The 14,574-nt window shown below is 52.6% G+C and overlaps 1 protein-coding gene across 4 annotated transcripts in view; it reads right to left on the bottom strand.

The window, feature by feature from the left end:
* The window catches only part of GRK5 (G protein-coupled receptor kinase 5), a 208,592-nt gene that overhangs the window by 45,017 nt on the left and 149,001 nt on the right, over positions 1 to 14,574 (bottom strand). For all 4 annotated transcript variants that reach the window (XM_025994296.2, XM_025994297.2, XM_072740221.1 and 1 more), the window contains exon 4: positions 5,381 to 5,458. In XM_025994296.2, coding sequence (XP_025850081.1) covers positions 5,381 to 5,458 — 78 coding nt within the window. The remainder of the gene's footprint in view (positions 1 to 5,380; positions 5,459 to 14,574) is intronic.

Below are 14,574 nucleotides of genomic sequence, written 5' to 3'. Positions count from 1 at the left end.
CAAGGTGAGGGGCCCACAGAAGGAAGCTTCACAGGGCCCCTTACTGTCTCAATGACTGAGAGCCGTGAGTCCAGCCCCGCTCGGGGGATACACACAGAGAGCAGATGCCATCACCTCTGCCCAATGAGCAAATAGCCCCGCCACCTGTAGCAGTGACCTTCGTCCTATGTGCTCTGTCCCTTTATCTTCCCTGGGGGGAGTGCAGCCACTCAGCAACTCAAAATGAAAGCCAGGGAGTCACCTGGGACCCCTGCCTGTTCTCCTTTATGTCCCTCACCTGGCCATCCCTCAGGGGCTCCTTCCTCCTAACATATTCCAAGATCCCTGGGCCACCACGTCCCGAGAGCTGTTGTCCCAGCACGGGACACAGTCATTCCCACAGCATCTGCAGCAGCTCCCTAGATGGGCTTCTGCCTCTAGTCCTCCCCCTCTGCTTTTCTCCTCCATGTGGTCAGAGGGACCAGCCTAAACTGCCAATGGCCTGCAAAGCCCTAGTGGCTCCCATTGCCACCAGGACGGTGCCAAACTCCTCAGCATGGCTTGCCAGGCCCGGCCACCCAGAGGGCCCTCATCCCTCTACCTTCTACGCCTGCTATACTGACCATCACACACCCTCTCCACCTCCATAGCAGGGTTTCTCAAATTTGATGCCACTGACACTTAGGGTCAGACAATTCCTTGTTATGGGGCTGTCCTATATGTTATAACGTGTCCAACAGCATCCCTGGCCCCATTAGATGCCAGTAGCACATCCTCCCAACTGTGCCAGTAAAAGGGATCTCCGGACACTGCCAACTGTCTCCTGGGAGGCAAAACAGCCCCAGATGAGAACCACTGCTCTATACCCATGAAAGGCCATTCCTTTCATTCATTTCTGGCCGCCGCTGCCGCCTCTGCCGCTGCCTCCTCCTCCTCCTCACGTTAAAATCTGATTCAGGGGTTCCTGGGTGGCGCAGCGGTTTGGCGCCTGCCTTTGGCCCAGGGCGCGATCCTGGAGATCCGGGATCGAGTCCCACATCGGGCTCTCGGTGCATGGAGCCTGCTTCTCCCTCTGCCTGTGTCTCTGCCTCTCTATCTCTCTGTGACTATCACAAATAAATTTAAAAAAAATAAAAAATAAATAAAATAAAATCTGATTCAGCTGCATCACCTCCCAGAAGCCTCCCTAGCTCACTCAGGCTAGTGTAGGGGCAGCATCTCACGATGCCTCCCCGCTTCCCTTTGCACAGTTCTACCACTGCTCCTGTCACACTGCAGCTGACTGATCCACTGATGTGCTGTCACCGTCCTCTGCAAGGCGAGCTCCTCAGGACCACCCCCACCCTGCCCTGGGCATGGAAGCACTGACCGCATGTGCCTGCAGAAGTACAACAGGGCAGCGTGCTCAGGGACCACCCAGGTAGTGTGGTGGCTTCTGATCAGAGGCAGGGGGCTGTGTGCAGCCAAGGTGTCAGGCTGAGGGACACGGAAGGGAGAGAAAAAACAGAGCAGGGGTCTAGGTGAAGGGCCTTGCAGGGAACAGCCAGAACAAAGGCCAAGGTGTGGTCAGCAAGATGAGACTGGGAATGACATGGCCGGAGCCCAGTGTGGGGCCTGTGGGAGAGGTATCTGGAGAAAGGATTTTGAAGCACTAGGAAACCAGGTCATGAAGACCTTAGGAGTGTAGCCACAGATGTATTCAGCGTGATGTAAAACTGGGGGTGGGGGTGGGGGTTATGGTTAAATAAGTTTGGAAAATGCCTTGTCTGTAATCAAACAGGTTTCTTTACTGCAGGACTTCTCAATCCCTTCGATAGGCTCACATGCCAGGTGAATCTTTACAAGGGGAAGGTACAGCAGGTAGTGTCACCTAAATGTAACTGACTACAGAGCCTCTCAAATGATCCGCGCCCTTCGGCCTACCCGTTGGAAACGCTGCTTGGAGCTGAGAAACAGGGGCTATGACCTGAAGAAGGACTCAAGGTAACGACAATCTGGGTTTGGGGCCAGTGGCTCTGGGAGTTCTTCAAAGACCTGAGGGCCAGTGCTGGGGCCTCAGCCACTAGCTCAACCCTCTCCCAGTGCCTGGCCCTCCAGCCCCTGGGGCAACTGCTGCCCTGAGAAGTGAAAACAGCTCCCGAGTGACTGCCTACAGGAAGGACTGGGAGGCAGTGCGAAATTTATTGTAGGAAAACAGTCGCCCCACGGGACTGCTTCGACCACCTCCCCCAGGCCCCTGGGCCACAACATATGGTGTGGTTTAAATTTTTAAAATTGAGGAGTACTTAAGGAAAAAATGTTGGCAGGCTCTGAGGCACTTGTAAAACCGTTTGAGCTGGATGAGGAGTCTGGGCCCCATCCTTCTAGGAGATGGAGGCAGCGCTGAGCAGGGGCAGGGAGGTCCAGAGAACAGGATGGGGTCTGCCAGCAGAGGCTTCTGGATGAGACAGGCCAGGCGGGGAGAGAGTGGAGCAGCCCCCTGCCGCAGCCTGTGGACGGGCTGAAGGAGCCAGCAGGGCTGGACAAGGGACCCACATCATCCTCAGGGTAGATCATAGCTGGGGCGGGGGCAGCAAAGGGCAGTGAGGGGCCAGATGTGGGAAAACAGGGCACCACAGGCTCAAGTCCCGGCTGCATGACCTGGGACAGCGACACCCCATCTGGTGCCTCCCCGTACTCATCCCTAAGCTGGAGCCAGTGCAATCCCCTCACATGGTAGCATTAAGGTCCAGGTGAGACAGTGTGTGCACACAGTGGGTCCTCCATACCTGTTAGCTGCCATTGTCTGGGGGGCACACAAGTGGGTAGGCAGCCCCAAACCAGGTGCAGATGGAGAGCTGGACCAGCAGAGCTGAGGCACTGTGGAAACTGCCCTTGCTGAGGCCAACTGAAGAGTCTATTAGCTGAGTGGCCATAGTGTGTTACCCCCCTGTCTGGGCTGGGAAGGCCACCTGTATACCTGTCATCTCCCGGAGGCCAGAGCCATCACAGACACTACCTAGGAGGCATCTGGCATTCCACAGGTGGCTGAGCCCGTGAGCTGTGGGGTATTTACCCACCCTGGGGTATTTACGCCCTAGGACATGCTTCCTCTGAGCTCTGGATCCTGTTTCTGCCCAGGGTGTTCATGACATTTCAAGCAGTGGCCGAGAGATTGAAAGCAACCTGTCAGCATCTGCCAGCTTGGGGGAACAGGGACCCTGCTCACACACGTCTCTCCACCACTTTCAACCTAAGAACTTTCACAGATGCCAAAGAGGCCTCTATGTGGAACAAATCAAGGCATAGCTGCCCAACGGCCCCTGCCCCACAGATGACGTGGGCAGCCACATGTGCCCGGGGCCAGGGCTGGTGCAAAGCAAGCTGGCCCTGCCCAGCGTCGAGGGCGGGGGAGCAGGGGGGCAGGGGCGGGCAGTGGTGTGAACGTGAATCTTCTCATTTTGGAAATGTGCAGAAGTACTGGGAGTGCTTGCCCATCACATGGAGAGAAATGTACTCATTAAGGAAGCAGAAGCAGAGAGATATTGAGGGGAAGTAGTGAGAGTATGACAAGTAGGAACTGTGGCTTGGCAGGAGTGGGAAGAAGTGACACAGGAGACCTTTCTGGATGTGAGGCTGAATTGGTTGCACACAGATGTGCCCAGCTGCCTGCAGATGCTGGAGATGAGCACAGCCGCTCCAGAATAGGACCTGGTGTGGTACGAGAGACACCAGGGATGGGGGAACCCCACATGCTCAGGGCCCCCTGGACCTCCATAATCCCTGAGGGGACAGTGAGGGTGTGAGGTGGGACTAGAATCACTGAAGATTCCCTGGGACCCTTGCTGAGAACATCAAGGTGGGGTTTACATGCCTCAAGGGACCACCATGTCATGTAGATAAAGCTTATAAAAACATGCAGAGATGGTCTGTATGTGCAGGGGAGAGGAGGCCTGATTTTAAACTCTGAAGTTTAAAATTCTTTACATTCACTTTTCCACTGTGAGTGTAAAGCTCTCAGGTCCCCCGGATGCCCCTGCAAGGGGGCTGCTGGCTGTCAGATGCCCACGTCCTGCTGCAGGAGTTGTTATATGTGACCTGGATTCCTTGTGTCCACAATCCTGTCTCCTGAGTGGAGTCACCCTGAGCAGCTGCAGCAGACCTCTGTAACTGCATTCTGCTTTAATGTAGCTGTGAAGGTACCCCAGCCATGGGGCAGCACCCCACAGGAGGCAGGCCGGTAGGGCAGGGGCTGCCTTTTTTCCAGGGGCTGAATGTCATATCCAGGGAGTCTCCATACCACATTGTCAACACCTCTCTCTCTGACTGAAGCATCTCCCATTTTTCTCATTCTTCGGTTCTTATCTTGTGACTCACTTGTCATTCCCTCCACTTAGGCTTGGAGAAAATAGAGTCTGTGAAGGTCCGATTTGCAGGGACCCTCTGACATTATCTGGTAAAGCCTCGCCCATTTTACAGCAAAGAACACTGAGGCCCGGGGAGAAGAAGACCAAGGTTGCAGGGTAAATTAGGGGTCAAGCCGTTTCCTGACCTGCATGCCTGTGTGTTGCCACTCCCTGCCATACTCTGTGGGGATGGACTGACAGGACCCTGTCACAATGGCTGTGGTAGCCCCAGTCCACTAGCAGCCTGGGACAGAGGCAGTGCCCAGGCCTCTAGGAGGTAGGTCTGGCAGGGAAGGCCACTTTTAAGAAGCGGAAACTGAGGCCCAGTGAGGGAACAGGACTTGTGTGAGTAGAACAGCAGAGACTAGAACCCCAGGCTCGCAGGCCAAGTTTTGAACCAGACGGAGACCACATTTATCTGTCAAGTTGGGGATAAGAGGAAGAGGCTCCAGGGAGGCAAAGCCACCAGAACCCCAGGGGGTGGTGCTAACTCTATGCCTTCCACATCGGGTGGGTGTGTTCCTGAAGTCGGGTCATGGTGGCCCCCCACCCTTCAGGATACTCCAGGACATACTTTAGAATACTCTATGTCCTGTATGTATTCAACCAATGTTTCTGGCAGCACAGCCTCTGTCTCTTCATTTCCCTCTTGGTCACCTCCGGACCCCTCCCCTACACACCAACCTCTCCAAACCACCACTGCTGCGCCCTTTCTCCTGAGCCGGGCCCTCCATGAGTCCATCTACGCTTGGGTGTGGGCCGTGGGTAGCATGAGGCCCCTGGAAGGGACTGGGCCCCAGGAGGCAGGCCTCCTGCCTGGCCCACCTGCCTTGGCCTTGCCAGTCTTGGGCACTCTCTGGTGGAGGATGAGAATGCTAGATCTCTGGAGACCAAGGGCAGCCACCAGCTGGGTGCTTTACAGCTCCCCACATGGGCTGGCATGGATCTGGGGCCCAGATTTCTCTAGAAGGTTTCCCATTCCTCCCGCTGTGGGATCCGGGTGGCCTCTTTCTTACCTTTGGGGTGAGGTACTTGGTCATAATTTCCTTCCCTTTTTCCCCCAGTTTTTCATCTGGAGTAACTTCATATTCTGCCTGAAACAGAAGAAGGAAAAGAACAATAACAGATCTGCTCGTGAGCTTCTGATAGTTACACAAGCTTCGTGGCCCCTGAAGAAGACACCATGGAGGTCACGTGACCAATCCCTCCTCCACGGAGCAGGAAGCTGAAGCTGGGACTGGGGAGAAGAGCTGGCTGAGAAGCCCTGACATCCAGCCCAGCCTACTCTACACCATCCATGACACGTGCTTATCAGAACAGGTGCTCCCCTCTCAGGCTCCATTCAGAATCACCAGGAGCAAATGCTGGTGCTCACGTCCCACCCCACCCCACTGAACTCCAATGGACCCTCTGGCCATGAGGGCAGGGCTCCGGGCAGCTGGGGTTGAAAACCACCAATTCAGATAAATCACAGGAAGCCACTGGAAAATAATGAGCCACCAAACTGGAAGGCCCCCGAGAGGCTGCTTCAGGTCACTCAGACCTTCCAGCTGTATGACCTTAGATGATTTCCTTAACGTCTATAAATCCCAGCTTGGAAAAGCACCTATGACAGGGCAACTGTGCAGACAGAATGTGACAAAGCTCTTGCCTAGAGCCAGGCACATAATAATACTCAATGAACAGTGCTAGAATCATCACCATTGTCGTTACTATGCCTTGCAAGAGAAAAGGCTAATATGGATGCCTTACCTTTTGCAGGTTTTCAGCTTATAGAATGAACATACAGAGATTTTTCAGATGTTCCTATCTGAACCTCACAAAAGCCCAGGTAGTGATGTGGGAGGGCAGGGTCTGCTACTACACCCCTTCATCTGCTTCTGAAGAGCAGGAGGTTCAGCCCACTTGCCCAGAGTCCCGCAGGGGAGGTGGTGGGAGCTGGGGCTTCGATCGCCAAACCATCTCCAAACCGGAGCTCTTTCTCAACAACTCTAAGGAATTTAGGGCTCCAGATCGCTGGCCAAGTCAGTGGGACCTCCAAAGGCAAACCTTTTTATTTTCCTTGACCTCAAGAGGGGCTCCCTCTCTCACATGTGACGCACTTGCCAAGAGGATTAAAGGCCTCAAGTTAAGAAGCCTGGGTAAGCCTGCCTTTCTCATTTAGACAAGAGAGCTAATTGCAAATTGTTATAAATGATTTCAAAATCCACCACCCAAGGATGTGTCAACCTCTGTCCAAAAGTACAGCTATTTCAAAAGAGACAGAGGAAATGACATCAGCAGAGACAGACTGAAATCGGCACCCCAGCCTCCCGGCCCAGCGCAAGGCAACCCCACAACCCAGTATCTAGGGTCCACTTTCACCCCCAGGCCAATCCAGAAGACCCTCCCGGAAAGGGGGGCCAGGGACAGCAGCACTTGGATGCCCAGATACGCAGCCGGGCACATTTCCATCTAACATGAGTGAGTTTCCTGTGTTACCATTTCTCTTCTAACAGAGAATCAAGACTCAGTGATTTTCTCCAAGGAAGAAACGTTAACATTTCAATCACTTGGATCACAGGGCTGTGGGATAATGGTTCTGGAAAGAATCCAACCCCCTCACTTTACAGAGCTAGACACTGAGGTTCAGAGAAGCAAAGGACTGGGCCTGAAGTCACACAGCTGGTCATAGCAGAGCCCAGACAGGAGCATAAGCCTGCTGGCTTCTGTCAGCCACCCGCCTCAGGACAACCCCCTCCACACCACGAAGACTAGCCCCGTGGGCCTGTTTCTTGTTGGAACTGATTTGGCTGATGATTTCCTGAGACAATTTAAGGAGAGAAGGTGGCTCTTTCTCACTGAGTTTTTCCTGTTGTTTTCTCCCCCGATGCTCCCAGCCTCCCCGCAAAACTAACACGCAGGTGAGCACACCCAACACAGGATGGAGTAGGTCATAGGCTCACCCTTGAGGTAGGTATTAATATTCCCAATCTATAGATAAAGAAACTGAGGCTCTGAGGGCACAGATAACCAGTGCAAATATAGTCAAGCGAGCATGTGAGAGGGCTGGGAGCTATGTCTCCAGAGGGGCTCAGAGTTCTAGAGCACGACTGACCACCCTTTTTCCAGGATGAAGAGAGAAGCACCCAGTGTCCTGCCACTCTGGAAACCTGCCTAGTGGTCTGGCACCATGGGAATCTACCCAGACTGTTTTGCAGGGCCCAGGCCCCGGGCAAATGGCCGACCACCTTTTGGGGTAACTCAATCCCATGCAGAACCCTGGATTTGCACTGTCCCAAAATACATCTGTGAAGGCGGCTCTATTTAACCAAATGGAGGCTTGAAGCTCATTAATCAGCCTCAATAACCAGCTGAAAATATTATTGCTCTGGGTACTAAAACCCACGTTAAAAAAATAACATCACTTTCAGGTCAGCTGCCTCCCAGCAGAGGCCCGGCTGGGCGGCTGGGCGCCACGGTTCCACAGGGAGGCAGCCGGGAGCACGCGGGGACAGGCATCCCCAGCCCAGGATCAAAAGGCCTTTCTTTGAGAGTCCATGTCAGGTCACCACCACTTGAAGAACATTTGTGTTGGGAGGCAGAAAACCAACAGAAGGCTTCCAGCTGGGCTTTCCACACTGATTAAGTCACCTGGAGTGACAGGCCATGTCTCCACAGTGACCCCCGAGAGGCCTGCTACAGAGAGAAGGCACCATGGCGGCTCAGCTGGGCGGGCGAGCTCAGGCAAATCACGGCGCCCGAGGCGGGGGACCACCCGGGAACCCACTGCTATGGGAATACCCTTGCCCAGGTAGTGGGCAAGAGCTACTGAAATCAGCCGAAACCAGAAAACATAAGCAGCAAATAAAAGGTTGGGCCAACAGCCTAGAATTTCACAATTAGCGCTGGCTCGGGAAATGGCAGTCAGACAAAGACTTCAATGAAAAGAGAGAAAACCACATGCAAGGAATGCCCCCGTGACCTCCATCAGCAGGGGAGTGCCCTCCAACCGGGGAGGGTGCTAGGTCTCATCCCCTCCCCACAACAGAGGGGACATGTGCCATCCTCTCTCCTGTAAGGGCCATCTGAAACCTGTGAGCTCAGCCCTAACAGCCAGAGCACCAAAGGGCACCCCTGCTAATCCACTCGGAGGGTGTCTCTCTTCCCCGAGTACATCCAAGGTGCCCATTTCATGAGCCTCTCCAGGTCCTGTGATTTATGCCAAGCGCAGAAATGGCCTTTGGGGAGGAGATGCTGCTATAACACAAAGAGCAAAACACTACATTGAGTTTAAGGCAAAAAGAATTATTTATAGATCCCTGCCTGCCAAAGAGTATAAACATTTGTGTACATCCTAGTTTATAAACCTAATATTTCATCCTCTTGGTCGGCTCTAATTGCATCATCAATCTCAGAAAATGCCGGTGAAAATATGTCCTCTCTATTAAAACACACTTCCCTCTGATGATTTTTAAAAACATGAAGACCACAAGCCAGTAAAAGGGGACCTGCCACGTTTTCAAAGCAGCCGGCGCTGGTTTAAAGAGCAGAGTCTGAGCCGGATTCCTCTCGGCCTCTGACTAACTTCAGATGTCACCTCCTCCTCCTGGGAGACCTTCTCCTGCCCTGACAAGAAGATGAAGTCAGAGATGCTATGAGGTCTTGCCACCTCCGGCTTCTGTAATTACCAATGTGGTCAGCTTTTCCAGAGTCCTCGCGGCAGGGACGAGTGACGCGCTTGGTTGGCAGCGCTGCTCACCACGGCCTTTTCTGGAGAAACACCCAGCTCCACCCACACCGGCCTCGGCATCTTGCCTGTGCTGCCCGTGTGGGCTGGAGGTCTCCATTTGCCTCTCTGGAGGCACTCTTGACCCTGGCGTGGGGCAGGGGAGAATCAGGGTGGGCAGTTACCTCCCCGACCTGGCACCACGGTTCCGACACCCCTCTTCTAAAGACCCAGCCCATGTGCACTGGCCTGCATCAGCCCCTTCTCTTGTCCCTGCAGACCTAGGGGTGGCACAGGCTCCGATTTACTGCATCGGCACTACTGATTCCCCATCCTGCTCAGGACTCCACCGACAGCCCTGCACTTGCTCGTGGGCAGGCCATCTATCTCCTGCCAGGACCCTGAGTGAACAGTCCTTCGGACAGCTGTGCCCTGACCTTGCTCCCCACCCTCTGCTCCCCAGAGAGAATGAAGAAGCACTGCAGAGGGGCGCATCCCCCAGGAGTCCCAGGATCGGATGGGTCTGGTCAGCCCCAGAGCCTGTATCTACCTGGGCAGACTATTCTCTAGTCTCTAGCTGCCATCTGAAGAGCCCTTTTAGGCATGGGTCAGGAAGGGAGTCACTGGCCCCCCTCAGGGCAACAGATGGGATGGGACCCCAGAAAGAAGGGAGGGAGAAGCTGCCCCCTCGCCATGTTGGGAGTGTAGCCTGAGAGTGGCAGGAGTGACCCCAAGGGGACCCCAGGCCATACTGACAGCACCACAGACACCGGCTTGTACAACATATTCTGGTGGGGGCAAAGGCTGAAAAGAAGGAAGGGGTGAAGGGGTATCACACCTTCCTCTTGGGCGAGGTGACAAATTCACTGGCAGCTGTCAGAGTCCCCTGACAGAGAGGCTATGCCTGCCCCATTATATACCCTTGAGAGCCTCAGCCCTGAGTGACTCTCTCCCCACCGCCACCCTGCCCCACAGACTGCCTAGCTGCTTCTCCCCCTCCCCCAGCCCCAGGATTATTTCTCCATCCTCACTCTCCAACAAGGCTCATGAGGCCACCAAGCAAAGGCCTTTGACTCTCCCTGTTACTCTTTCAGTTCTAAGTGAGAAGAATCCCAACCTAACCTAGTTCAGGCAAAACCATTATCTCTTAGCTTCTAGAATTTGAGATGGACTGACCAGCCAGACTGTGGGATGCAGGAAGTGAGATGCAGCCAGGTCCAGAGTATCAGGAACCAGTAACATGAGCACTTCTGGAACCCACTCTCACCCATCCACGTGTGTGTGTGTGTGCACTCACATGTGTCTCCTTCTCACTCAATGCTGACTGCCTTGCTCCAATGGCACTTGGTAATCAACAGCTCCCAGGCTTTTGATTTTAAGCATTCTCTACCAGAGAAGGACGTCCTCTCAAGTCTATAAATCTCAGAGAAAGAACTCACCAGCCTACATGGGCTCACAGACTCATCCCTGCTCCAACTGAGTATGAACTAGGGGTGACACCATCAGGAACATGGCAGCTTCTAGGACAACCATGTTGTTCAGGAGTATGGGCGTGGACAATCCCATAGAGGTCTACTGTATGAACCCATTTTATGAGTGGTGCTTTTTCAAGATGATCCTGCTCCCAGGGTCTGGCTTTACCAACTCTTCGGAGGGTCTCTATGCCCATCTGAAGAATGATTACTTCCCTCGCCCTCCCTTTCTGGGGAGAGCACAGAAGTAACAGAAAGACAAGACAAACACTGAGTATGACTCATAAATAAGAGAAGCAGAATACTTGACTCCTCTGGTGAGGCACAGCAAATCGTTTCGTTTTACAAATAATTTCAGGATAACCAGGCATATTTAATGCCAAGTGATAGCCCACTGATTTCAAGTGATTTCCTATAGTTCTGGGCTAATGAATAGCTTGAAGTACTTTTTAGCATTTTCTGATAACAAGGTCTCATTTGTTGTAACCTCATATCTGTAGTTGCCAGTCTCCAAGATGGAGACCATAATAATCCTTGCCTCCTGTTATTCACACTCTTGAGAAGTCTCTTTCCATACTAGAGAGGGCTAACCCCCTCATAATGTTTACATATATGATTTTGGGATAGGATGGTATGGAACCTCTGAGGTTACGTCATAAGAGACACTGCCCTTCTAGCATACTGTCTTGAATTACTGGCTCTGGGGAAAGCCAGCCATGTGATAAGGACACTCAAGCAGTCCCATGGGGAGGTTCACATGGGAAACAACTGGGGCTTCCAACCAACAGCCACCACTAACCTGCCAGCCAAGTGCATTCACTTGGAAACAGGTCAGGCCTTGGATGACTGCAGCCCCAGCCAACATCTTAATAGAACATTTTAAGAAACTCTGAGCCAGCAGCATCTCGGCAAGTCATTCCAAAAGTCTTGACCCATAAAAGCCATGAGATAATAAGTGGTTCTTGTTGTTTCAAGCTGCTCAGTTTTGAGGTAATTCCTTATACGGCAGTAGGTAATGAATACTTATGTATCTGAACTCATAGCTAGTATCGCTTATTTCATTAAAAGTTCTGTTTATTCATTTTTCAAGCTCTCATTTAAACAGAAAGCAAGTTCCATGAGGGCAGGAGCTTTCTTCTCTTACTCAGTGTGTACTCTCCAACTGCTAGCACAATGTAATGATATACTGGAGACATCCAATAGGTAGGTGCTAAATAACTGGTTGAGTATCTGCCAAGTCTCCCCTAACCCCAAAGAGAAGAGACCTGAAAACTTTCTGTCACATGCAAGTGAGAGGACAAGAGGGTTTCAAAAGACCCAAGATGCCATCAAGGCTCTTAGAAAGCAGGTGACAGAAGAAGTACATCAATCTTTAAGAGGCCTGTGGAATAACCCTGTTGGCCTGTGGAGGTTGACACTGGAGCCCCTTCTGGTCCCCTGACCAGGTAGGCAAACCCTCTCAGAAGCCAAATCAAGTCACGGCTTTGACTTTGGTCATCGACCCCATTTCTCTGTGGGTGGGCAACCAAGGAGTCCTTCTTAGGCTCCCAGGAGGCCCTTGACAATGAAGACTAAGGGGTGAGCTACCCCTGCAGTCTAATGAATGATACAAAGCAGTTCTGCTGCCCCCCAATCACCCAGGCCCCATTTTAAAACAATCACAGGTCTCCTGCTTGACTCAAGAAACCCAGACATTAGGACCGTGTGGGACAGCCACGTTTCCTGGGGGCTACGGCAGAGCCTGACGAGGGCAGGTTATTTTTAACAAACCCCACTTGGTAGAAATTCAACACAGAGGTGGGAACGGTGTGGATGGTGCCGGCTGAGCCAGGGAGCACCGGGGCTGGATGCTGCCTCCTTGGAGTTCCAGTCAGGATGGAAGGAAAAAACATATTTCAGACGAGAACTGCGCCAGCCCTGGAAAACTCAATAAAGTCTTCCTGCGTAAAAGAGGTCTCCCAAAGGCTGGTCATTTGACGTCAGGGTGGGTGATGAAAAGGCCCTGCTCATTCCCAGAGATGCAGACAAAACGCAGGGGGCAGGGCTGGCCTCTTCGAGCAGTGGCCGCGTTAAGCCGTATGTAAAGAACATTTGTCGCATCAACACAGGGAGCCAGACTCACATTTCCTTTCCAGAAAAAAAACTCTCGGTGCCAGCCCAGCAAAAGGGAATGTCTGCACGACCAGAATGAAAATGGGCATCCATTGGATTTTTTTTTTCTTCTTCTACTCAAACTGACTATAAGCGTCTAACAAGACACGTGGCTGGAAAATTCCACTGGCTCCTGGGCTGAGCCTTGCCCTGCTCTGCCTCATCAACTCTCTAGACGAGTCTCAAAGCTGGCGATGCCTCATCTTTTCCAAAGGGGGAGCAGCGTTGGTCCACGGCTCAGTCCTCATCTCTCCTTCCCCATCCATCTCCTTGGTCAGCTCACCCAGCCCATGGCCCCAACCAAATACCAGCTGTATGCTGACAACTCCCAGTCTTCTGTCTCTAGCCCAGACCTTTCTTGAAGATGCCAGACTTCAATGTCCATCTCCCCTCAGTCATCTCCACGTGGATGTCCGAGAGACACTCCAGCTGGGTGTGCCTAAAATGGAGCTCCTGGTCTTGCCCCAGATGCGCCTCCCACAGCCTTTCTTACTCCATCCTTCCATCTGCTCAGGTCAACTCTTGGAAGTCATCTGTAACTCTTCTGTCTCACCCACAATGCATCCAAAAATACTGCTAACTCTGCCTCCAAAACATGCCCCAAATTCAACACTTTCACATAGCCAAATGCTTCCACGTTGGCTTGAGCAACCATCAGCCCTTGCCTGGACTGCTACAGTAGCCTCCTATCAGAGCTCCTGTGACCACCCTTTCTCCTCCAATACAGGAACCAGAGGAATCCTTTAGAAACCTAAGTCAGACCATGCCACTGCTCTACTCTAAACCCTCCAGTAGCTCCCCATTGAACTAAAAAACAAAGTTCCTAACGGCACAAGGTTTTGTATAACCAACAGCTCTCCTAGACTCCTCTCTGCCCTTTCTCCTCCATTCCAGCCACAGATGCCATGCTGTAGGCCTTTGCACTGGCTGTTCCCCTGCCTGCCTTGCTCTTCCACCACATATTCACCTGGCTAACTCTTACAGAGAGGTTCACACCCACCCAGGGTCTCACTGCCAGCTGGTGGCAGTGCCAGCAGTGCTCCTTCAGTCTGTCTCTGGAGGCTGCATACCCAACTAATACACCATGTTGCCAGCACAGCCCAATGATGAGGCCCAGGTGCATGCTGGAGCCAGCACCTGGTGCAGAGGGCACAGCAGGGGGATGGTTGGGAAAGACTTCTGGGAGTACAGTATGAGAAAACAAGGAACAAGCAGGCATTCTCCAGGCAGAGGGGATGTGGGGCCATTTCAGGCATTAAGAGTGAGGAAGCCAGGGCCGAGAGGCTTCAACCTCTGTGGTGGCAAGTCAGAGCGACCACGAGAAGGTAGTAGGGCCAAAATGTAGGGCTCAGGAAAGACCTGGGTGAATAATGTACATGGGGGCCTATCAGTGCAAGGCCTGGTATTCACCCTCAGAACTTGGACTTTGTCCTAGATGTCAGTGATCCCCAATCCTGGATACACAGGATAGTCATGGGCAACTTGAAAAACGCCAATGTCCATTAGAAATAAGGGCCAGTTTATAGGTAATGAGCACCACTAGTGCTAAACTGTGGTCTCCAAGTACCATTTCTCAGTAGAAGGAACCAGGGTTCTTGGAGATTCAATGGACTCTAGGTCTAGGGTAGGAAATATACAAGATGAGCTGTGACATCGCATCCTACCAGATAGCAAGGAGCTCCCTGTGATGACTGGGTCCTCTCAAGGGCTCAGAAGCCAACCTGGTGGCCAACGATGAGACCATGGAGCATCTATAAGGCTGATGACCACAACGCATTGAAACACAGCCGTGTTTAACTCCACGCCTTTAAAACACACTGGTTACTAGTATTGGAGGGTGCTAGTGAACTGATCTGGTACTTTGAAAACATAAATATAG

The sequence above is a fragment of the Vulpes vulpes genome, chromosome 15, assembly GCF_048418805.1.
Source record: "Vulpes vulpes isolate BD-2025 chromosome 15, VulVul3, whole genome shotgun sequence".
In the NCBI taxonomy this organism is placed as follows: domain Eukaryota; kingdom Metazoa; phylum Chordata; class Mammalia; order Carnivora; family Canidae; genus Vulpes; species Vulpes vulpes.
The sequence above is the reverse complement of the archived record's forward strand: the minus strand, read 5'-3'. Positions and strand labels throughout refer to the sequence as shown.